The sequence below is a fragment of the Nestor notabilis genome, unplaced genomic scaffold, assembly GCF_000696875.1.
Source record: "Nestor notabilis isolate BGI_N333 unplaced genomic scaffold, ASM69687v1 scaffold1299, whole genome shotgun sequence".
Lineage (NCBI taxonomy): Eukaryota > Metazoa > Chordata > Aves > Psittaciformes > Psittacidae > Nestor > Nestor notabilis.
Window position 1 is genome coordinate 85 of NW_009944807.1, and position 24,477 is coordinate 24,561.

Here is a 24,477-nt window from a genome sequence, read left to right on the forward strand (position 1 = left end):
TTCAGGATGTTTGTTGACACTGGAAGATACACAGCACTGGCACAAATACTGAAGTTAAACCCTAAATTTAACATTGCTTCTGGTTCCAGAGGGAGCCTGTTCTCTCCTGTGGCAGACACGACTGTGAGTCCCTCAGAAACCTCACCAAAGGGGAGCCTGGCTCAGGCACATTATGGAGCTTGAACGAAGAAGTAATCTGCAGGCAGTGCTGTAGCAGGAAGGGAGAGCACCCACTGGGGCTCTGTAGTAAACCTTTCCCACAAGCTTTTAACCACCGAGAAACACACAGGGAAGTGACTGAAAGGGTATTGAACAAACCACTACCAAGTGCTTTAAGGGAGGATGAAGAGCACTAGCTTTTAGTCTGCTGTTGTATTCTCTGAATGTTTTTGTTAGTTTGTTCAAAGCAAGTAGTCTTCTTGGCTCCCCCATTGTCAAGGGTTGCTGAGGAGCAACACTAGCAAATGTCATCTTTAGCATTACTCACTCTAAATGCTGAAGTGATGGAAACGCTGCAAGAATTTCCACAAGTTTTAAGAACCCCCGAAGGCCACATACTGGACCCAGCCTGCAAGAAAAGACATACAGACACACACAGCATTTTCACATGCTCAGAAACAGCAGAAGTTATGAATTTTTCAATTCTTCCCCTGCAGCCCCAAATGTAAGCCAGTTTACACTCCTCAGAAGCAGCCACTCCCTACCATCTGCAGCAAGGATTTCTGCTTCAAAGCCTCCAGATGAGAACTCCACAAAGCTGAGGTCACACAGAACAGAGCTACTTGCACAGAAGCAGCAGAACATGCATTTGCCACTTTTTTGTTACTCTTTGCAAGACTCATCTTACCTGTTTCAGATTCCTGTATTTCTGACCTTTTTCTGTTTTTTCAGGTTTTTGGTTTGTTTGTTGTTTATTTTTGGTTCTTTGGGGTTTTTTTCCATTATAATCTTAATAACCTAGATGAAAAAAATCTCTCTCTATCCCCCCCAAATATTGGCAATTCAGACTAACTTAAGATGAACATTTTACTGCAGCTTAAAGCATAAATTGAACTTGAATATTCCAGCTCCAAGCATTTGTCCCTCACACATTAACTTCTTATTTGGAGTTTCCTTGGTATCAGAACAAGTTCAACCTAGTTAAAGGACAGGAATTTTAAGTGGGAAAAAAAGAAAATTAAAATAAAGGGAAAGTAGGAGAGGAAACAAGAAGAGAAAGCAGCATGAAATCAGAAGTGAGGTCAAGCATAGCCTCTAGACTGGGTCAGATGTGAAGAGCAGGAAACAGATGGAGACCTGATGAGAGTATGCCATTGCACTGGTGCAATTTCTGCCCAAACTAATTCACACACTATGGCAGGGTATTTTAAGCAGTAGAACCTTGGAAGCTGATAATAGTTTGTAGGGAAGAAAAAATGTTACTACACCTCATGCTTAAAGTCAGTGTTTCCAAGTCAATCTTCCTTCTTCCAGGAAAATGGTGATAAATGTTTTATTTGGGAGGTATTCTCTGACCTTATTCTTTCACGGCCTAAGCTCTGATAGTGCAGAAAATTACATCAGAAGGTTCAGATAAAAAAGTTGGGCATTTCTGGGGGAAAAAAAAATATTTCCCAGGTAGTTGGATCACAATCAAGATACTTTATACCCTGTGGCACAAAATCTACACCTGGTGATAAGGAGCTAACTTGTAGTGCAAATCAAACAAAATGGATCAAACCATGTTCATCTGGATCATGGCAGGAGCCAGAAATTACGTTTTGTGAGTTTGTGCCATAACTTAATATATCTGGTTGAGAAAAGCAAAATAGCAATAAATGGGGTTTACTTAACGCTTTACCATAAACTAACTGTACCTCAGCTCAATGACTGTAGCCAATATCCATGATTCTTCTCAGTCTTAAATGCAATCATCTATCAATCAACAGAGAGGCGTATTACTTACGCAAATTCTAGTTTCCTGAGGTTTTTGATGGCAGGAATTTCATAGCTGCTGCAACCAGATGCATCTTGCACGCTAAAAACACCACAGTAGAACCAGAGTATGATAAGTGTTTTAGCAACCAAAACAGCGCTTTACATATAAATTCTTAGTAAACTTTTACAGGAAATAAACCACTGTTGCATTAACTGAGGACTCAGAAATTTCAGAATAACTCCTGCTCCAAGCTTTCTTCATACAATTCATCTCAATTTTCAGATTGAAATGAATTTCAAATGACCACACTTTTCGTAGTGCAGTTGTTTGCTCTTTTTCCAATAGAACTTAAAACCACATTCTTCTAAATCAAGTGTCTTCTGTCAAACATGAAACTCGCATATATTTTAATCAAAATATTCTGCCCATGTTAAAATGGAAGCCCCCATTTCTATTTAAAAATCAACCAAAATATTTTCTTTATGCATGCTATTAATTGCAACCAGTCCCTATGTCACATCATGAGCAGGGATGAAACACAGGCTTTCACATAACACAAGCTTTTACCTCCTGAGCTAAAGGGCCAACTCAGATCATTTGTGACCGGTGCAAAACAAGCCTTCATTTATGGCCCAGGTGCTACAGGGGAGAAAAATCAGTTAGCACAAGTTGTGTGAGTGAAAGCAATTGGAAGATAGCAGCATACTCAGAGATTAAAAAGGAATCTGAAATAAAAAATGGCAGCTGTTTTTTTTTTATTGGCAGTTTTGATAAATGTTCTGCATGGTGCTGTCATTGCTCCTCCCTGCCCTGACAACTACCACACATCAGGGTAGGAGAACACCTTGAGATGATACAAGAGCTTGCTCTGCACTAGTCACTTCTCCTTTGGACAAGCGGAGGACTCCACTTTTCCAGCATCGTTAGTGAACCCCCATTTCTTAAATCGCTAGTATATTAAGATCATAAATGAGCCTACCAATTGATCATCTTCTTCTGCATACCCACAAGGTCTGAAAGGTCACTGACGTCCTTCACTGATTTTGCCTTAAAGGGATCAAGAACAAATTTCTCTGTTGATGCTCTCAGCAGTTCATAGTCTTTTGCCTGTTCTAAAGACTTCCAGAGCCTGACCGTGTCACTGAGGGAGGCCCTGTGAAGTGAAATCAACAGGTATGATTGCTGCTATTGCATGAACAAGTCATACAGGCCTATGAATGACACTACTATATACAAAGAATGACTGACCTGAACAATGCCACATTCTTCAGGCCAACCAGGTCTTTCAGTCCCTGCATGTCAATGCTGCTGTTTCGCAAATCCAAGGAAAACTCTTTCCTTGACCTTTTTAAAATAGAGTGCAGTACATGGACATCAGGTGGTGTTAGAACTACGCCCAGAAAAGACAGGTCTGGCTTGAGCCTTAAGGCCACATGCTGCAAAAGATAACTGCTTTGTGTTTCATAAATACATTGTAAGAGCTTGAGTAACCTCTCTGGACAGAGCTCATTTATCTGCAGCCTTCTAATACATTTCAACAGTGTTTTCTGCTTCTTGATTGACTGGTTTACCACCTTATTTGAAAGGGAGCAGAAGTAGGGGTCATCCTGGAGGAACAACAATCCAGACAAAAATCGAGGCACTAAATCTAGCCAGTTATAAGGCTTTTTCTTCTTGGATGAAAAAGACAGGTATTTTGTTAGACTTTTATCCTTGATCTCTTCTGCTAACATAAGATGAAGCGCACCCAAGAAATTCTGAATGACAAAATCAGTGAATGTGCTTCCAAATGCCTCTTCTCCACTATCTGAATGTTTGGGGAATGCAAATGGCAGGAAAAATCCGTATTTCAGAGCAAACTCTTTAACTTCCTTAGAAGGAAGAAGATCACTTTTCATGGCACTTTGGTGCTTTTCTCCAAGATACCAGGCTATACGGGCAAGTGTAGCAAGACTTTCTTGATTCTGCATGGCTGCAACATCCGTTTGCATAGGTATTATCTTCTGCTGAAGAAATTTCAGGAAGACTGTAGTAAGAGTTGAAGGAAGACACTTGTCTCCCATTTCAAGTACTGTCTCACAGAGAAAACAAACAAATCTACACATAACAGGGCTGTAACAATGACTGAACAAGTAGTCACACTCTTTGATTAATTTCAGTGCATTATCACAGTAGGGTAATCCTTCAAAGTATTTGGTTATGTACAATTCTCTCTGCTGAGGGGAAAATCCTATTATTTCAATAGTCTTATCCACTTTGGACACACACTGGTACACCTTGTCTTTTGGTCTTGCTGTAAGTAATAAAGTACAACCATTGAGTATCTTTCTTTGAATGAGCCCTGAAAGCAGCTCCTTTACAGTGCACAAGTCTTTTTCAGGCTGGCTGGCTGAGCAGCGAAGAAAATTCTCATGATCATGCAACCCTTCAAAACCATCAAAAACCAGAAGGACTTTAGCAGGATTTTGTGATATATACTCAAAGATCTCTTTGCTTCCCTCTTGAGGTTTTACAAAAAATTCAAGCAGCAGATCCTTCAGGCTGTACTGCTTCTCAGGCAAGCTTATTTGTTTGCAGTCAAACCAAAACACAAATTCAAACTGAGAAAACTCTCCATTGGACCAGTCCTGGCAGATCTTCTGAACAAGAATGCTTTTGCCCATTAGATCACTTTAGTCTCTAAATCTTTACCTGCTGGGATTTGAAATATTTGGCTTCTTTTAAGGGCTGTTTTCTCCTTCCCTTGGAGACTGCATGTTACCAGCTCCTTTTCCATTGCTTTTATGCTAGTCTTCCCAGTCTTGGTTTCAGTTTGGCTTTGAACAAGTGTCCCATCAATAAACAGGTGATCAAGAGCTACTTCACGCTCCATGGCCACAGATCTGCAGACATCTTGGAAATAATGCTTAAGTGATGTACAGAACGCTTCCACTGGCTCTAAAGGAATAAAAAGTACACATGAATGCAAGAAAACTGTTCATAAATTACAACATTGGTGGTTTAAGTACATAATTGTAATATGGTCAAAATACACCAGTTCCCATAAAGCACGTACATTTGGATTTCTCCCATGCAACTGCAGGTACTTAAATTTGGAGTACAGGCACAATAGACACCTTTCGACCATGAAATGAAAAATTTTGGAAGTATCTACACATATGATAAAACCAGTTAAGTACACTGACCTTCTAAGTAGGTAGTAGAGCTAGATATCTAAAGATAGACAAATCTAACACCTTAAAACCAGGAAATGCACTCAAAAACTTGGAACAGCCTTACAAATTGCTGAACAACAATTCCTACAAGTAGCTTTTCTTTATGCAAAGAAACACATTAAAAATAGGCAAAAAAGTCCAGAAGTTTGAAGTACAAGAGATCTAAACTCACTCGGTCTTTTGAAAGGTTCTTCAGAAGGAATTATGGGAACTTGGACTTCTTTGAGCATTTCTAAACCTGAAAAAACAAAACAATGTACTTGAAGAAGACACCTAGATAGTCACTGATTCAGCTTTACTAATTTTAACATTAAGACTAATGCAAATTTTCAAGTTCATTGCAACACATGTACTGTGGATCACACAGAGAAAGAGAGGTTTTGTTTATTTTACAAGGGAAAGGAAAATCCTCACACATACAATTCAGCTGACATGAACTGCCACCGGCAGCATGACACCACACAAGATGACAGCTGTTCCAATGTTGTAAGAAGCAGAAGACTTATCTTAACAAGGTGACATCCAATGTTCTTTTCAAATTTTGCATAAATTCTTATTTACACATAGGACTTCTTTATGTCATCAAAAGCAATAGCTTTCTTTTATTATTCCACATCTTGTGACCAAACATTAAGGATGAATGTCACAGAGAAGTGACTATTGGTAACAGAATTTACCCATTGCTCTTCCTGACAAAGTACTGCCACTGTCCAATTTTCTTTCTTTTTGCCTGCTTGTTTTCAAACTATTGCAGCCTTTTGCACTTACTCAGGTGAGCCATGTCTGCCATACACATAAATGGGAATTTTTCAGGGAAAGGGAAAGTATATTTTCTACAGACTGGTGATGACAGTATCAGTTTTGATGAAACTTTTGGTAGGAAAAACTTAGCAGACACAGAACAGAATTTAAATTGACAGAGGCTGTAACAAACCCAACCTCATCAATAGTCTTGTAACCACACTCAGCAGAGATGTGGGGCAAAAACCCAAACCAAAACAGGTTCATCTACCTAGATTTGGACAAATGTATTTATTACCATAATATCTGGTTTATCTTGATATAGAATGTGTTTTAAAAAACAAAACAAAGTTTCAGAGATTGGGAAACTAATTCCTACCCCACATGCCAGCAACAGATGGAATGGTTAGAGTTCAGGGTTGCTTCTAGCAGGGAAGGACTCTCAGACTTCTAATAAGCAAGTGCTTTTTCCAGTGAAAGAATATATTTGATAGAGATAAGTCTCCTCCTTGTAGAAGAAAAATCTACTGAAGACCTTAAATAACAAGGGGACATGCCTGTTTTCAGGCAAGTGTCTCGTTTCGGTCTACCACTTATTAAACAAACACAACAGAATGGAAAACCAAGAAAAGCTGCAATTAGACATTTAGATGGGAAGCAACATTGGTCAAATCAATCAGATGTTAATAATTTTTTAAAAAGGAAAAGAAACTGGCTTTGTAGCTAATGTGGTAATTTTTCTGCTGCATTTAGAATTCTGAGGTTTGTGACGTACTCATATAACGTTGTGCTGCTGTAAATCAGTTGGAATTATTAATATTGTGAGTTCACATAAACAGTATATATAACTTACAAATACTTCCCCAAACCTACGGGTATTTGCCTGTTAATTCTCACTTCAAAATTATGCTATTTTGGGCTCTGTTGCCAGCAGAGGGCAACAGAACACGCGTACTAAACTGCCAGCCGCTATAATCACCAGGGTACACGGAGATCAGAAACTAAACACCCACTGAAATCAAACTCAATGTTTCAGTGGGAGAAGTCAGCGCCGACAAGAAAAAAAGTGATAGTTTTCAGCCTATCATAACTATCAGTATCTGAAACGAAGGAACTTAGTACTTTGTTGACAGTATTGACTTTCCAGTACTTTCTGCCTATTTATGTGGATAAGAGGGTATTGCTCTCACCTGGATATACTAGAACATCAGATGTGCCTTTTCCAAGAACAAAGCCAAGTATCTGCTGAGGAGGATCTGCAAAACCTGTATTCTCTTGGCTCCCTTTCATGCCAACAGATAGACACTCTGGAACCAGAGGTGCTGAAGATCCTGAAATGAGTGCAGAATAATTACTGTTCTGTTTTTAAAGGCTCCTCATTTCTAAAAGTTTTCAAGAAAGAAAATATCCTTTCTGGCAGCTTCTGGGCAAATATTCCCAGTGGAGAGTTAATGAACCAGAATTCATAGGCTCACATGAAGTCCACAGAATCCATTATTCAAAAAATCTGAACAGGTATGAAGAATGTGAAATACAAGGGATTACCCAGCTTTTAGTGACTACTGGTTTTTGATAGTCTAAAGAGAAATCCTACTAATATAAAGAATGGTGCCTAAAGCAAAGCCTGTAAATGTATGGACCAGGGACTCAGAAGAGAGAAAATGTATAGATATTGTGTATCTGAATTAATTTTACCATCCTTTGCACTACATCTTTCCCACATAACTGCACATCATGCTGCTTGTACAAGCAGCTAGCAAGGATCCTCCTTCTGAACCTGCACGGGGAATTTTTTTTTATGATACAGTGCTTGCAATTTAATCAGCCATAGCTCTGAGCTTCTCTAAGTGTGACACAATTTCTTTTGCTCTTTTGTGCTGTTTCAGCTAGCATTACATACTTCAAGACTTCTAACATATCCACTACTTTTTGGTTCCTTTGCAGCATAGATTTAACAGTGAAAGGTGCTGAATTGTGTCTTTGTCATTAGGACTTGCCAGTGTACCATGAGCACCCTCTGTTACTCAACGTTATCAAGGCAAGGCAGCTACAGCTACACAGCCCATCACCTGGATTAGTATTCAGGTTTTACAAACAAAATTCCAACCTAGATTTTTCTCTACTACTACAGATATAATTGTCCTCTGGATAACCCCTGGGTGAAAGGAACTAACCCAAAGTTTAGGTAGGAAAATTTTCCGATTTCCTATTCTTAAGTAAGTAGTTGTTTAGATTAGCATACAGCAAATAATGGTGTTCTCTTATTTATTAACCTGCACTTCACCAGTTAAATGAAAAACTCACAATTTCACGAGGGGCTTTTAATTTCCCTTGAATATTTTTCATTCTTTAAGTGAGTGCCACACTTTTAAGTGCTTGATTGAATCAGCTGATATATTTGTTTTCCCCACCATTGTTCATGGTCAATAACCAGATTTGTAAGTTTTCCCCCTGTATAGATCAACCTGTGTACAGATGCACACCTGGAGCTCTACTGTACATACCAGAAATGATGAAACTCCTTTCCAGTGCATCGGTAGCAAGAACAGAAAAGGACATGTGCTGGTTAGTTAGTGAGGTGGAGCTAGCTGGGTGGCTGTTGAGAGGCATAGCTAGGAAACCGGCATTCCCTGCAGACACCGCAGGGACTTCCACTTGAGAAAAGGAAAAAAAAAAGAAAGGCAAACCAAAAGAAGAAAGTTATTTCACTGCTAGAAGTTAAGGGGCCAAAGAAGAGGTCTCAATAGATATCATAAAGCACTTGATTCTGATCAGCTGTGCTTTGATTTTCCAAAAGCAAAAACAATTCACAATAGCTTTCTGAAATATACTTCCCATCTAAGTACTGCTGCATTGATACAGTCAGAGGAGATCAGGTACTGTTACAGCCAGCTGCAAAGAGTTGGGCAAATCTAAAGTTGAATTCCATTCAATTCCTTTGAAAGAATCTCATCCTTAGCTTACCACTCTGAACTTTAGTACACATTATCCTCTTCACTGTACATATTCTTACATTTCTGAAGAGCTGATGCATTTCCCTTTGCAGGATCATTCGTGACACTCATTTTATGACAAGTTAAATAAATTCCCGATTTTGTTATGTAGCTCATCTTATTGTCAATTAATTTTTTTGTACCCAGTACGTATGCTACCTTACATATATATTCCTTCCTTCAGCACCTTCACTGGGTCAGTAGGGTAGAGAGACTGATAATATTCTGAGCACCTTCAACTATCCGGAAAAGGATAGGTGCAGCTTTACGAAGCACCTGATAGCTCTGTAATGATACTGGAGACTGAAATGCAAGTCCTGAGACATTTTTACTGTTTTGGTTTTATTTTTAAACCAGGAATTGATATGCCATTTCCTTACTGAAAACTCTCATTGTTAGTGTGGCATAAGTGGAGGCTCAATGTCCCTCCTTCCTCTTGAAATCCACACAAACATTGGAAAATCAGCTTGGGTCACAGTCTGAGTGCATGTGTGTGTTCCTGATGAATTTCACCCAGTCTATGCCAGTTCCTTGGGTATTGCTGGGCAATTGCCAGGCTGAATTTTGCTGAGATGCAGTCCCATAATCCAAGCATTCTCTGCATGGCTCTCTAGGCTACACATGCTGGTTTTGGCTGCCCACCCTGATGTGCACATAGCCCATCAGGTTGCATACAGTCAGAGCCCCTCTCAGGAAGCGTGCTAACATACAGTAATGCATACATCACTTCAAAATAGAGTATAATATATTCACCCAAAGGTGGTTGCTCTCACATGGATTTTGCAAGAGTATTTTGCTGGCTTAGCTGTGCCCGAGACAGCCATTTAGGCTCCAGACTAAGGATAAGAATTCTAGCACCAGTTTACACCTGTGCTGGCCACAGGTACTGCCCTGTAGGTGGTCGAACAGCATGCAGCACCTTGACGTTTCCCTTTCTCTCATGCTGATTTTGGTTTAAAGGACTGTATAGCATGGGCTGGGCCAAGAAGCCATCTCTTCACAGTTACTATTTTCACTAGGATGTTTGACTAGATTTTTGGGAGGTGACATGCTTAGAACAAAGAGGATCGAACATAGGAAACAACAAACCATGGCCTGAGTCATGTTTCCCATCATAAACAAAAGGCATACGTGATAAAAATGACAACATTTGACCCTGATCCAATTCTCCACTATTTTGCTTTCTTCTCTCAGATTTTAGACAGATTCAGAAAAGTTCAACTGGGCCTCATCTGATGCTAAGGAAGTAATTTTTCTATCACACATCAGGAACATGTACATCTGAAGCATAAGGATCCAATGGTTCCCAGGCTAGCATGCAGTCGGTCCTAAGATGCACTATTTGATAGTTACTATTAAGAGGGCACAGATTTGTTGCATCATAAATTAGTCAGAGGTGCGTAAGACTGTGATTCTACAATCATTTCTACTCTGCTGGAATTAGAAACATGAAAAAGCATGATGAGGATGTATCATCAAATACCTAACAAAGGATGAGACTTTGGAACATGAGACAATATATGTTCAATAATCATACTCAGCCAACAACTTACCAATTTTCCTGTATTTGGGTTCTGAAGCATCAGAGCAACTCTCTGCAGTGCCTAAGAAGGCTGAAAGAGAAGTGACAATAAATGACAAAAATTGAAGCAGTTCAGTAATTTTAAGTTTCCACCATGGAAATTTATTTTAAACTTTTAAAGCAGAATTTTACCCTTTTAAATTTTTAACTTTTTAAAGCAGAACGGGATGTTATCAGTTTCAATTCAGCTATTTCAGAACTGTATGGGGCCAGTATATAAAACATGAATGTTAAAAGCTTCATATTTTTTCACTTTGACTGTGAAGTTTCAATTAGGCTGCAGATTTTTGTGCCAGTAATCAAAGATTTTTGCTGCTGCTTTTGATATTAAATTGTTCAGCTAATGCTTGCTAAGTGATAGAGTCACTGAAAGCAAAGTTAACAGTCACACAGATGAAGGGAAAAAATATGTCATACTTAATGTCATGTTACAGGACAACAAATTCTGTAAATTGTAAAGAATGTGCTTGGAGGAGCTGTTTTTACTTCCAACAGAAGTAAAGGTGAGCAAAGTCAGAGGAAGCACATCTGGTTGTATCAGCGAAGAACTACATGAGAGATGCACTGAGGCTGGGTTAAAACCAAAGAGTCATAATGCAAATTTGGATTCAAACTCTGCAGCCTTTCAAACTCTCACTGTTTTTCACTTACTTCGTTTGTGACATTTCTGCACCTTTATCTCAGGAAGCACCTCAGTGTTTTCAGCAGATATTTCATCCAAAATAAGGTTCCCTGCTAAAAATATGTAAAAATGTCAACCTTTGTTCTCCTAGAAAAATTATAGGAAGAGGTAAAAGCAAGAGAAACATACCAACAGGTGGCAAAGATAAAATAAGCTCCAAATAAATGCAATAAAACACATATTCAGATTGATAGGGTTTAGAAAGCCCACAGAACTCTGAATGCAGGTTCTGTTACCCTGTGTTGGTTCTGAACTGTGAGGTATTAATCTACTGCCATGAATTCAGTGGCTAATAAAACTTCAATACTTCTCAATGCTTTAACAATGAGCAAAGGATAAAAGGATACATCACAGCTGTATCACAGCATAATCTCAGTACTAGCAAAATTATTTACTCATTTTATGTACAAAAAGGATTAGATCCTTTAAGAGATTATATTTTGTGTTGTAAAAACTGTGAAGTTACCCATACCATTCTTCTACTGGCAAATACTTCAGCACTAATACTGTATCTTGTTTCCTCTAAAACCAATATAAATTTTGCCACTAGGTGCAAAAAGCCTCAATTTTTAAACATAACAGGGAGCAGTAAAAAGTCAAGCAATTATCTCTGGTCAAGCACTGAATGAAGGAATCATTTACTACATGTATACTATAGCATTGCTGCATTGACCAGGGAAAGAAGTAAAATTTGACATGCTTCCTCGGGCAGCTTTATGCATCCTGGACAGAAGTGGGTGTGCATGAACAGCATTTATATGCATGATAAGTCCTCTGGGTGGTTCAGCTTTAATGAACTTCTGCATACCATCCATGTTGTGCTTAGAGTAAGTCTGATGCTAACTGAGGGCATATACTGCACTAGGTGTGCATACACTACGGCCATGGTGATCTGATCAGCAACTGGTTGGAGATAAAACTGCCATCTTTGAGAAAGGCCTGCAACAATACAGGAAATCCTTGAAGTTTGTCAAGAAAATCCTGGAATACAGTTCCTGGAGGAAAGAAGAGTATAGCAGATATGCAAAAACCTTACTAGTGTTCAAATCGTGGGGATGAAGTACAGTGCAGATGTTAGCCAGAACACTGTCATGGAGAAAATTACTCTTTGCCACATAAATCTTACCAAAAGCATCTTCCACCTGCTTCTCCTGCTGATCTTTGAGCACATATTCTGCTAATCCAGCTAGCAAGAAGGGGGGAAAGAGAAAAAAAAAAAAAAAGAGAGAAGAAACATAGTAAGGACAGAGTAATTTCACAGTGAAACTCCTGTAAGCTTACCCTCCTTAACAGAATTCTGCAGAGGTAAATTAAATTTTCTTGTAAATTGTTGTTCAGGAAATTAAGAAAACGAAAAAGGAGAAGTTGAGACAGGAAGTATTAAGCAGAAGATGCCATTAATAGAGAGATTTTCCCCCAACAACCACAAGCTACTGTTAATCTGTTTCCCCACAAAGCGCAGGTTTAGGTACCCTGGCTAGATCTGCCACGCATGAGGGACAGAACACTTGAGTATATGCCAGTGCTTTAGACTGAAAATACAATTCGTAAGAAATAGCTATAGCAAGTGACTGGAAATAATGATTTAAAAAAAAAAAATTGCTTTTCATACCTATTCTAGCATAAGCTTCTTTGGTGGAACAGAGATCCAATTCATCCTCATTTTCACTGTTTTCCATTGGATACAGGAAATCTATATTGAACTGATCATAGTCGTTGGCATCAACTTCAGAATCTAGAATTAAAAAGGAGAGCACATTGGTTCAATGAATACCATCACAAAGCAGTAAAAAACAAGACAGCAGGACATGCAGAAAAGGCAGATTTGTTATGTCAGCACAAGGCTTTGGCTTTTCACTGTGTGTTGGTTAAGCAGGAACAGAACTGAACTCTCAGTAAGATACAGTCACCCAGAAATCAACACGTTTGCTCAGCTCTGAGACTTCATCTTTCCTAGAAAATAAACCAGTTATAGAATCCATTCTATGCCACTAAGGCCTACACACATGGCCCAGACTCATCAATACTATTAAACCTTCTTATTCTTCAGGATATGGTGGTACCATCCAAGACTCCCTATTTGGAACGATGCCGGGTGCATGCTAACCCCCGAGCTACAGCTACAAATTGCCTGTAAAGCTGCTAGTTGGCCAAGGCCAAAAACATACCAGGGACCATGCTAACATCTTCATAGCAGAGATATCCAACTTCCAATAACTGATGCCATGTCCTGGCAATGTTCACTTTATTTACATCATCTCAGACATTGTTAAGGCTTAGAAGTATTCAAAACAGTGAAACATCTCTGATATAACAAAAGCCAGTCCTTGATCCCCAACTCATCCTACTTTCACTGAGCAAGTAAGACCATGGGAGTGAAGAAACACTCTTGCAGGTTTTATTAACAGTTGAAGTTGAGAGAACAAAGCTCAAGCTGGGAAATAATTAAATCACAAAGATTATTCCAGATTCTGGTGCTCAGTTCTCCACTGATTTGCCCATGTACCTGCTGACCCTGGTTTCTCATTAAAGCAAGGATGCGAGGTGGTATCCCCCAATTTGGTAATGTCTTACACCTATCAGGCAGAGCTACAGGTCTTCATATCTGGCATGCAGCTGTTGTGCTCCTTTCATTGCCAATCTCAATGCACAGACCAGCTCATTCATTTAAAATAAGCTCATCTATTGCTCTACAGCACAGTTAGCAGCACATACTCACTTTCATACTTTCATGCCAGCAAACTCAGGGGGAGCAGAGCATTCCACAGCCTCCACACAAATTCAAGAGCAGAAAGTTTGAGAAGTGACGAAACTATCATCTTTATGCCCTGGCCCTTCTGCTTTCTCCTTTAGCACGGAATCATAAAATCATTGGCCTGTGCCCTCAAAAGCTGTAAAATGGCAACTGGTAATGAAAGTTGATGCCTTAGGATCTCAGAAGGAAATAAAATGCTAGTTTGCTTGCAGACTGGCTTCATCACAAACTCACCTAAAAGTCTCTGTTTTGCAAATCTTTTAGCTTGAAACTACAAAAGTGCGGACAATTACATTTGACCAGCTTACAATAGGAACATTTGCAAATAAACTACTTACAGGAACGATACCCAAACCAAATACATTACTTTCACACCTCAATGAGTGACATGTATAGTACGTATTCTTAGACTCACTGAGCAGGAAGCTGTAAACATGTAGTTTCAAAAACATGATAGTTTCTGGAAGCAGTCACTATTTTATATACATTTATGAATAAAGTTATCATATCATAAGACCATGCGTCTGTTGTGTTTATTCCAGCCACCATGATAAACTGCCATTCAATGGCTATGTAATTGAGAGGAGATGGTAATAACTTATAGCATGATGACTAAACTAATCAAGCATTTTTTAGTGTTTTACTAACCTGCAGCAAAGTCACCTTCTTCATTTCCAGATAACTTAAGATCAAGTTGAGTATACAGATGCAATGGATCGATATCACTGTGCAGCAAATCAAGATAGCCATTTTCAGACAGAAATGTCGAATCCATGATTTGTCTCCTGATGTCTGAAACCAAATTGAAAAACAGTTAGCAGTGACAAAACCACATTTTTTTGTCAACCAAAACTACAAGTCCTGCACTGTGGCCTTCTGTTGACTAGCCACTGAGATCTTCAGGCTGTGGAACTGGTATTGTTTTACCAAGTCTTGCTTGAGTTACGATTCTGCGTAATTTAAACTTACAGATCCAGATACCCTTGCAATGAGACTTACCTATTTTTCAGTCCAGTCAGGGGGTGGGATACTGCAGTCTGACCACCCGGACCAAAAGTGCCAAGTACCGAATAAGTCACAAGTCCTGTATCTTTATCAGGATATAAATGACGCAAGCACAAACCCAGCAGGTATCAGGGAAAATGAGAAGACTGCAGTGAAGATGATGGAAGAGGAATCCCATTCCTTACCATCAGGACAGTTTCTTCTAAGGGAAGCAGCTTCAGTCTGGGATGTTACACCCAGTTCCTAAGCCCTGGAGGTGACACTAGGAGACATCCCTTCAATACAAGAAGGTACAGTGAAAGGTAGAACTGTTTTGTATAATTCTTTCCCAAACCATATAGTTGATTGTGTACAGAATAGCATGGTCCCCGTGGGAATTAGTTTCTGGTAACATGCCACTCACTGACAATTTGGAATCTACCACAATTATTTCATAATCAATTTTCTTTTCCCCTCAGAACTCATACCTACTTGTGAGTTGGGAATTGCTACAGCCTTTCAAGCAGAGTGCCATACAGCATCCAGATAAATCTGACTGATCTAAGTCACTTCCTGCTCCAGTCACCTGTGTTTACATGAGAACTGCTTCGACTGCTGCAGCTACATTTCTTGATAAAGGTTATCTCTTCCTCCACCTCATTTTAAATCTCTTTCTTTCCAGCTACTAGAATAAGCTTCCAGGCACTACAATAAGATCAAACATTTCTTCTGGATATTCCACAGCCAGTGAAAAAACACTACTTGTCGGTCATTCATCATCTTTATCAAACTATTTCAAAACCAAATATTGGCTCCTCAGTGTTTACAGGTCACTAATATGAATGCCAGCTGGGCTGGTGAGCCAAGAAATTTAGTCCACAATAATATCTAAATGCCAGCATGAAATGAACAACCCGCAAAATTTCCAGGCCATATTCTGTTAAGAAAAAGTGCCCACACACCACAACCATGAGAAGTTTCAGCTTGGCATCAAACACCATAATTTGTAATGAATGACAACTATAATACAGCTCAAATATTCTGCCTTTAGCAGAATGCCATCAATAACCCTGGTTGCACATGCCTACTTCCTCAAGGTGTATAAATGTGGAGCAACCTGTTGTACCATGAAGCCTACCTGCAAAATGATAAAAGAGAAATACAGCTAACACTGCAGCTCTGATGAAAGAGGGCAGAGCAGACCTAGTCACGCACACCACTACATGCTGCTTTGTTATAGACGAATCTTCATCCCTCTTATTCCTCTATGGGGTTGTTCTGCTGAACAGCTTGAAAATGGACCTCTCCATGTTCCAGTGCAGAAGACATCAGAATCTAGAAGCTTAACTTAGAAGAGGATGGACACAATGAAATTGCACAAGTAGGAATAACCTATGCTCAGGTAGTTCTCCTTTCTCATATTCAGTGGCCTCCTTATGCTACCAAAATTACAAAAATATTATATTAACTGCCTGCTGTGTTGTAAATGGAAAGCAAAAGTTGCCAAATCTGCATAAGAACCAAGAATGAGGTTATAAACATACCAGATTAAATTTTCAGTTTGTTGCAACATTTTGCTTTGCCTTTCCCCTTGTTAAATGCACATAAAATCCTTTCAGAATGCCAGGTTGCCAGAGTTTGTGAATAATGCTGTTGAAGCACTGCCTCAGAGTCAGTATAATTTTGGGGTTAGAGACATAGAAGTAACTGGGCAGAAGCTGTAAAGGGAACACAAAACAGACAAATACATCATTCCAGTGGTAGTCAACTGCTTGATTACAGCAGACAAAGAAAAGGCCAAGTCCTATGGAAAGAGACTAAATAGGCAAACTTAATCTTCATGTAAATCCTAAGCTTTAATTAAGCCATAGTCATAATGTTGTCCCCAAAATCAGGGTTATATTTCTGGTGCGCAGAGAGCCAATTAGCACCCAGAGTTGTACTGTTTGTTTATTCCATGTCTATGCAAAGGTGGGTGCTAGGTGGTAACTCCACAAAGCCAGCACACCCTCAGGCTGCAAGCTACCTATTTCTATACATTTCAAACTGAGAATCAGGGTTTTCTCTATACATAGCATTATATATCTATAATATGTATCTTGGCTCTCACATTCTCTGTGTTTAAAGACACAGTACATATTTATTTCACTATGCACATCCAGTGAGTAAGGGTCTCTGTGGGGAGGGTCTCTTATCTCAGGGGCTGTGATTTTTAGTATTATAATGAACCAAATTCCTTTAGGAACACAGTTATCTTCTGTTTCGCTAAGCCTTTCAAAATTACTCCTGCCTTCCTAATCTGTCTGAAGTTAGCTGTTACTCTTCTGATCTAGCTGGTTCGTTTATCAGCCTTCTCCCTCTCCTCAAGGTCTGTCAGCTTGTAAGAAAACACTGTTTTTCCTCACTACCTGCAATTGCAAAACCAAGATTTCCAAGCTTCCACACACATAGTTCTTAAAAAAAAAAAAAAATCTTAACTTCTTCATTGCCAGATAACAATAAGAGCTTTTGTTAATTTAAACCTTTCTGTCAATAGCATTTCCCTGTGGATAAATACATATATTATGCAAAATGTTTTCAGCCACAGAGGTTGAGAAGTCAGGAAGAAACCAAAAGGAAGTCTTGCAGTGCCAAGTCTAGCTAGAGAGCTGATAATTAGAATGTAAAAAGTGTTAATAGCACAGGAACAGAGGACTAAGAGAAACATAGCCTTCTACCTTAAGAATGAAGATTGCCATTCTTTCAAGAATGAAAAACATTTGTATTCATCTGTTTTGTTTCACCAGTCTGAATGACCCTCAGCTTACCCTCTTTTTTTTCTTTTCATTATTTTGGTTTGACACAGATCTATACCTAGCTGTCTTCCTACTGACTGCACTGGATTTCGGATGCTGCAATTTCTTTCTGTAGCTGAACCAACAAATTCCTAAAAGCAGGTGTGCTGTGTGCTTTGCTGCATTAAAATCATGATGTCACCATGGAAAGCACTGTGTCCAAGGGTGTAGGAAAAATGAACTGAGTTTTTGAAAGGGGAAAGCTTCTGCACTGAGAAAGCCAGAGGCAAGGAGAATGATACCTCATGGACAGTAAGTGTTTTGCTGCATGTTGTAACTGAAGCACACAAAATGAAACCAGACATAATTGAGGTTGTTTACCACAGCAGCCTCTTTCCCAGGGCTTCCCTTTTTTTCTCACAGCATTTCCCAGCAGTTCCCTGTCTGAAACCAAATTTGAGTAAGCTCTATGCTACCTAGCGCTCTCTCTGTTGTTTCATGAAGGATTTTGACTTAGTTAACTGATAATACATTCCCTCTGGAGTCCCTTACAGTGCTGCCAAAATGGGTGTTTGGCACATTTTCACTTCATCAGAAGACTACAATATTTCTGTAGTAATTTCTGCGTAAGGGCTGTAAAGGCGAGAGCCAGCTCGCATCTGGAGGAAGACAGGCCCTACACAGACCTACAAGATAAAGCCTTGAAGTGCCCAGGGTGGCTGTGCCCACCTTTGTGGCAGGCCTCCATGCACAAAGTGTAGATGATGGGTGGGGGAATGCAGGGGGTACTTCCAAAGGTATTTCCATGCACATATTTTCCTTTATTGTTTGGACACTGGTTAAGAGTTTGCTTTAAATCTTCAAACAAAACCTCCTTTCTCCTGCATTTGGTAGCCTGTGTTCTTAAACCTCTGCAATGATTTAGTGCCTACATGCTACAGCAAGGTCTCCACTCATGATACATTTGGTTTACCGCTGTATTCTGCATATACACCACAACAATATGATTCACTTCCAAGATTCTCCATGTTTTTTTCAGTGCTCTTTTAGAGTCCAAGAGATACCATACGAATTAAAATTGCTGGAAAATTAGTAAAAGAAATAGCGAACATCACCATATCAGGACAGATAGTCCAGTTAAAGAAGGAGTAGGTTTTCACTTAAATCACATACAAGTCTTAGGAGTTAGGTAGGGCAGTTTAGATTTCTAAAGATAAGGAAGGTGGTAGCAATTTCTCTTTTTGCCCCAATGATTTGATTTAACCATGTCTTATATTTTAAAGGATCAACATGTTAAAGATTCCTGACAATGGGGTCTGCTACTTACTAAATGTTCTCTAAGAGAACAAAGACGGTTTATATAAACAATAACATAACATGTACTCCAAAAGTAAGGTGGATGCTTCTGAGATTTGTTAGGGGGTTTCCTTCCCAAAACCCTGTTGACATCTGAACTGACAGGTAATAAAATAATCTCCCACGTGAGTATAGAGGTTAAGAAAACTAAAACATCTCAAGTCAGTTCAGGAACAGAGGAAATCCCCTCCTCCCCCCATAACTTAATTTTTGTATCAATTTAGGAAGCTGAGGATAATTCATAGAAAACAGTAGCAGTGCCACGCAAATCACGTTTCTTAAGCAGAGGATGACATAACATTACAGCTCCAAGTCTTACATTAAAGAAAAATAAGACAGTGGGACTGCAGTGAAAACAAGAGGTCAAAAAGTTAAACACAAAGATTGCTGAATGTTACTTTCTTGCAGCACTCCAGACTAAGTGCTACACATGAATGTGAAGGAAGCAAGTTGAGGAGAAGCAGGTATTACCAAACTCTAAAGAAGGAATCCAGTGAAACACTGGCACTTTGAGCTAAAAGTTCAATGACATCAGCTACCAGCTACAGTTTGAAAGCCTTTTTGAATTTTTGTTAACAACTTTAGAAAGTCTTCTCTCTTCTTTTGGGCCCCCCAAGAGTTATGTCATTGCGCACAACACGCACACCGGAAGGCAGGGAGGTGTTTCCTGCTTTTGCTGCAGGTGATGTTTTGGGGCAATGTTCTCTGGGAGATGGGCAAGCCAGCAGTGAGGAGGGATGAAGTGCCTTCCATGCTACAGTCACCTGTTTCCCTTCCCTCTCCCCAAATCCATCACTAACAATTCCATTGCTCCACAGGTACCAAATAGATTTTCCTGTCAGAGGCAGCGTCATTATTCATAAACTAACTGCAAGCAATGGTGCTTAGGTTATAATGAACTTTGTTATAATGAACTTTGAAGGTTTTAGTTTCTATTTCGGATCTATGAAAAGCTTATACATCTGAAAGGCAGTTTAACTTTTCCTGTTGCACTACCTGATTTAATAAAAGATACTACTTTTACCAACAGTCTTTATGGTGCCGTTGGAGTGTTACGTTCCATGGGCTTTATAGTCTACAAAGAAAGAACAGAGATGATGCTGAAAAGAAAGCTGCCCTATATCTTGCCACCTTTGTCTCCCTTAGAGAGGAGTTTAAAGAAGTTAGAAGTATAAATATCAGGTAAAAGGAGCTTCTGCCTTTCAACGAACTTAGCTGTATAGAGACCAACACAACAGATAAAAGAAATGTTATTAGTCTTCCACAGGAGGCAGCTGAGTTCAGGCAGACTAATAACGTACTGTCCTGCAGGTGTCCACAGTTGTGATTTGAGAGCAGAATTTGCCTTTTCATGTCCAGTATCACCTCATCTGTCACAGCTGTGCCCAGCTCTCCCATCCCAGCAGTAAGATGGCAGACACCTTGCCTATAAGCTTTTTTGGCAGAAAAAGTACATTTGCACTCCAAGACATTTTTCATAACGTAATCTCAGCCCTCCTAAATGGGAAAATAAAGTTCTGTAGAAAAAAAATGGAAATAAGCCAGTTTCTTCCAATGACCTTCAGTTTCACTTTCTATAGGAGCAGCTTGTATACAAAAAACCAAGCACATTCTCAAAAAAAAAGACTGAAACAAACTACAGCAGCCTTTTGAGCAAGCAACAGGGCTAGCCACAAAGAAAATCACTCAAAATTCTCCAAAATTTCATCTGCATTTAGACTTCATCTTACTAATATTTCAAGCAATACAAGTCCAGATACCGATACACTGTAGTTACCAATATCTACAGAAGGTAAGATAAGAAGTATTTACCATGGCAAAAGCACCCCATTCAAGAATTGAGGAAAAACTGACCTTAGAAAACAGGATAGTTCCTCTTCTTTCACTCTGGATTCAGTACCAAAAAGTGAGGAGAACTGCTATCACTGCCCAGGGCTTATAGAAAGTGACACCAGAAAGGAGGAAATGAGCCAGACCAGTCACTGCAGAAAAATGAAATACTCACGGGGAATTCCAAAGAGGAGAATTAAGAGGAACCTCCTTTCTAGCAACCCTTGTATAATAAGCACTGTTACCTTTACCCATTACTTTTCACTGCTAAGAAGAGCTTGCACTTGTCACTAGTTAGGAACAGATTGACTTATTTGGTTGGAAACCAAAGCTGTGTAAGAGCTGGTGGTAACCATTTCCAGTGGTCCCTGAAATTCTTCCTCTCCTTTTCTATTCCAGTTCAAATCTGTCCCCAAATCGTGCTGTTAAAGAGTCCATCAGTGAGAATAAAGCAAGCAGCGCAGTAAGAATAAAGCAAGCAGCATGCAGACACTGTTACCTTGCAGCTCCATTTGTTGAAACAGAAGTGAAAGTATTTCTTTCACATGTTCAGAAACTACAAATCCAAAATCAGTTTGGTGTCTTGAGCAAGTGTTTCTTGCCATTGGTCCAAATGACAAGTAGGATGTTCTATGAAACAGAAGCTTGCAAATCTTGTCTGGCTTACACATGGTGTTCAGGGTTTGCTTGTAGCAGCATCTGACAATGTTTATTCATCCAATCATCACTTACCCTGTCAGCGTAAGACAAACAACCTTCTGAAAACCAAGTTCATTCACAAGCATTACTGCCACGATGCCTATAGCTGTTTCTGTGTGGCTCTGCAAGCTTATTTGACTATTTTCTTGCGGGTTTTTTGGGTTTTGGTGGGGGCTTTTTTGTGTGTGTGGTTTTGGTTTGGGTTTTTTTTGGTTTGGTTTTTGGTGGTTTTTTGTTTTGTTTTGTTTGTTGTTGTTTTTGGTTTTTTTAAATCATGCACAAACCTACACAAATTAGAAATTAACTGTGAAAGAGAATATATTCTCAAGCAAGCAAATACTTTCTGTAGTATTATTCCATTATAGCCAGGGTTCCACTAGAGTATGAAGGGGGAAGGAAGTGGGAGTTGATGAAGCCAAACACATGCAGGACTTGCTGCTTCAGTAAGGTAAGATTTTAATCAGATACTTGGTAACAAACTGGTTCTGCACGAGGCAGCAGGTCCTGTAAGCAAAGCAGCTGCTGACCTGTGCAAGCCTTTTCCCTTTGCAGAGGTATCTTCTTCCACCATGTTCCGTGGCTCACCAAGAAGAGAAAAAGCTCTTCCCATCCCAGGAGTGGCTGGTCTATTCTTATTATTTAAAGAGATATGGAGCCCAGCTTGCAATGCAGAGCACTAGCCTCTTTGGGCTCTCTAACCAGGCAGGCAGCTGTGTTCTTGGAATTCCTCTATGTACATTAGAAGAAAAGCAACATCTCAGCATAACAGCATTCAGAGTAGAAAATAATGAAAAGCTGCACAAATACAGATTCTGTATTTTAGTGCTCTGTTTTGATAGAAGACAATAATACAATCACTGTATGAGAGATCCCTACAAAATTTAAGAAGGTTATTTCTTAGCCCTAATGTGCAGCACAACCCCACAAGTTATAAGCTCCCTTACCTGCCCTGCAGGCAGAATTCTTCACCACCTTCTGAGGCTGTAATCCCCATCAGGTGATCTATATACTTCCAGAATGAAAGTTTGGAGAACAGAATAGCTCAGCTGTTTACTGTGATTCTAGTCTGTAACAACAGCAAAGACTATTGTCCACTTTTTGTACAACACCCATAGCTGCTTAGAAACTGAAGAAAAGAATTGCTGGAGCAAATCAGAGTACTGGTTCACCTTTGATTCTACCATCTAGTGGACTAGTCTATAAAGATGGCCTTAGAGACAAAGGGAAAAGCAGTCTAGAAAACATCAGGTTGTGAGACAGCTGGGAACTGCTTTAGTTTCTCAGGTGACCATCAGTTTCTTTGCTTCAATGCTTGCTGACATGCTGCCCTACTGCAAAAGGAGGGAACAGAATGTTCATCTGCAAAACAGATCTCAATGGTGCACTTTGTAAGAAAGGGAAAGCCGGGGGGTTTTGTCCAGAAATCATAAAGATTGTAAAGAAATTGTAGAACTATCAAGTAGTTAGTGAGAAACCTGCTGATAAAAATCTGTTCCTGACAGGAGTTTTCTTTGCAAGGTTTCGTCAGAGTGAAACAATGATTGAATGTAAGACTGAAAAATTAATAAATTTTAAAAATCAAGTCAGAAACCAATTTCCTTCAAAGGAAGCTGAAGTCTTTAACGCAATTAAGTCATTTCTTGGTGAATTAATATCCTTGAATCCACCTTTTTTAAGCTCATCTCTGCTACAAAAATCTAAAGAACAGTGACAAAAGTTGAACATCTGATGAATTAAGACTATTTCTTCTTCTGATGCACTTAAACTTCCCTGTCATGTCTCAAGCGCAGACAGAGCCAGGCATGACACAATCAAGATTTCTGAATAGCGACTTTAGATGCTACCATTACAGAAATGAGAAGGAGCAGATACCTTTTCAAGCATTTCAGGGATTTAATTAAAAGTAGAAACCTGACTATATTTACTCCCAGCATAAGTGACACCAGGCCTCTTGTTATTAAATTCTACATTTAAAATATGAATTTTTTGCATTAACTGTGTGCAATAATAGAGCTAAAATTGCCAATTATCATGTGTCTGCATTTTTCTCTCTCTTGCTGCCCACTAAAATCCTCAAAACTCTTGAATACAGCTTCATAAATCATGAAGTACTTCCCCTTCTCCCTCCCCCCTCCTTAAATCTGCAGCAGTCTCCTGTAGACAGTGCAATTTTGTTGCTTATAGACATCTGGAATTTGAAGTGGAGAACGTTCTTTCCATACATGATTGGAAAATGTAAGAGATTTGCCTACATGAACTGCCAGCATGTGCCATCAACAAATGCTGCTCAGACTATCAGTGACTGGTTTGTCAGTTGAGAATAATCTGACCCTATCCTGCTCTCTTTAATCTACTTTGCATTTCTGGTTCTGCAAAAGGTGGCAAAGAACAAGTTTTATTATGGCCTGACTATGAAAATAAGTATCCAGTAACTACCCTAAAGGGGTGGATCTCTCTTTAGCTGCTCTTGCACTAACACTTGGCTTTTCCCAACATGCTCTCCATTGCTGTACTTTGCACTATGCAATCTCAAAATACAATAAAAGTAAATCTTTAACAAAGCAAAAAAAAGATGGAAAAAATCCAACTGATTTACCAGAAATGCAGTTTCTTCTTGTTGGCTCATTATCTGTCATGTTTTGAGGCTTACTGACATGCAGGTTTAAACAACAGAGGGGAACCAAAGCGTTCAAGTACAGGTCCCATTTTTCCACAAATGTCAGAGATATCTTCCTTGCAATGTCCCCTCTGTCTTTTTTATGGAGCAAGGCTTGATGGTATTCCTTGGATATCACATCTTCTTTCAGCATGAGGTTAATCAGATGTATCAGTTGAAAGAATCTTCCTTACTCTAGGTAGGATCTCCTTAAAGAGTTCGTATCTGCACCTGACAATGCTTGAAGGAGGTCTGAACAAAATCTGAACAGTTTCAGCAAAATAAAAAGATC

At 39.3% G+C, this 24,477-nt stretch overlaps 1 protein-coding gene across 1 annotated transcript; it reads right to left on the minus strand.

Moving 5' to 3' along the window:
* Positions 1 to 483: 483 nt before the first annotated feature.
* On the minus strand, positions 484 to 14,678 carry CIITA (class II, major histocompatibility complex, transactivator; the record flags this gene model as incomplete). Its single annotated transcript, XM_010022561.1, is given in 13 exon segments — positions 484 to 568; positions 1,946 to 2,017; positions 2,898 to 3,071; positions 3,167 to 4,583; positions 4,586 to 4,855; positions 5,306 to 5,371; positions 7,065 to 7,205; positions 8,379 to 8,528; positions 10,421 to 10,480; positions 11,101 to 11,184; positions 12,258 to 12,317; positions 12,744 to 12,866; positions 14,535 to 14,678. Coding segments are annotated over 13 exon segments (2,846 nt in total), but the record flags the coding sequence as incomplete, so codon positions are not given.
* Positions 14,679 to 24,477: the final 9,799 nt, after the last annotated feature.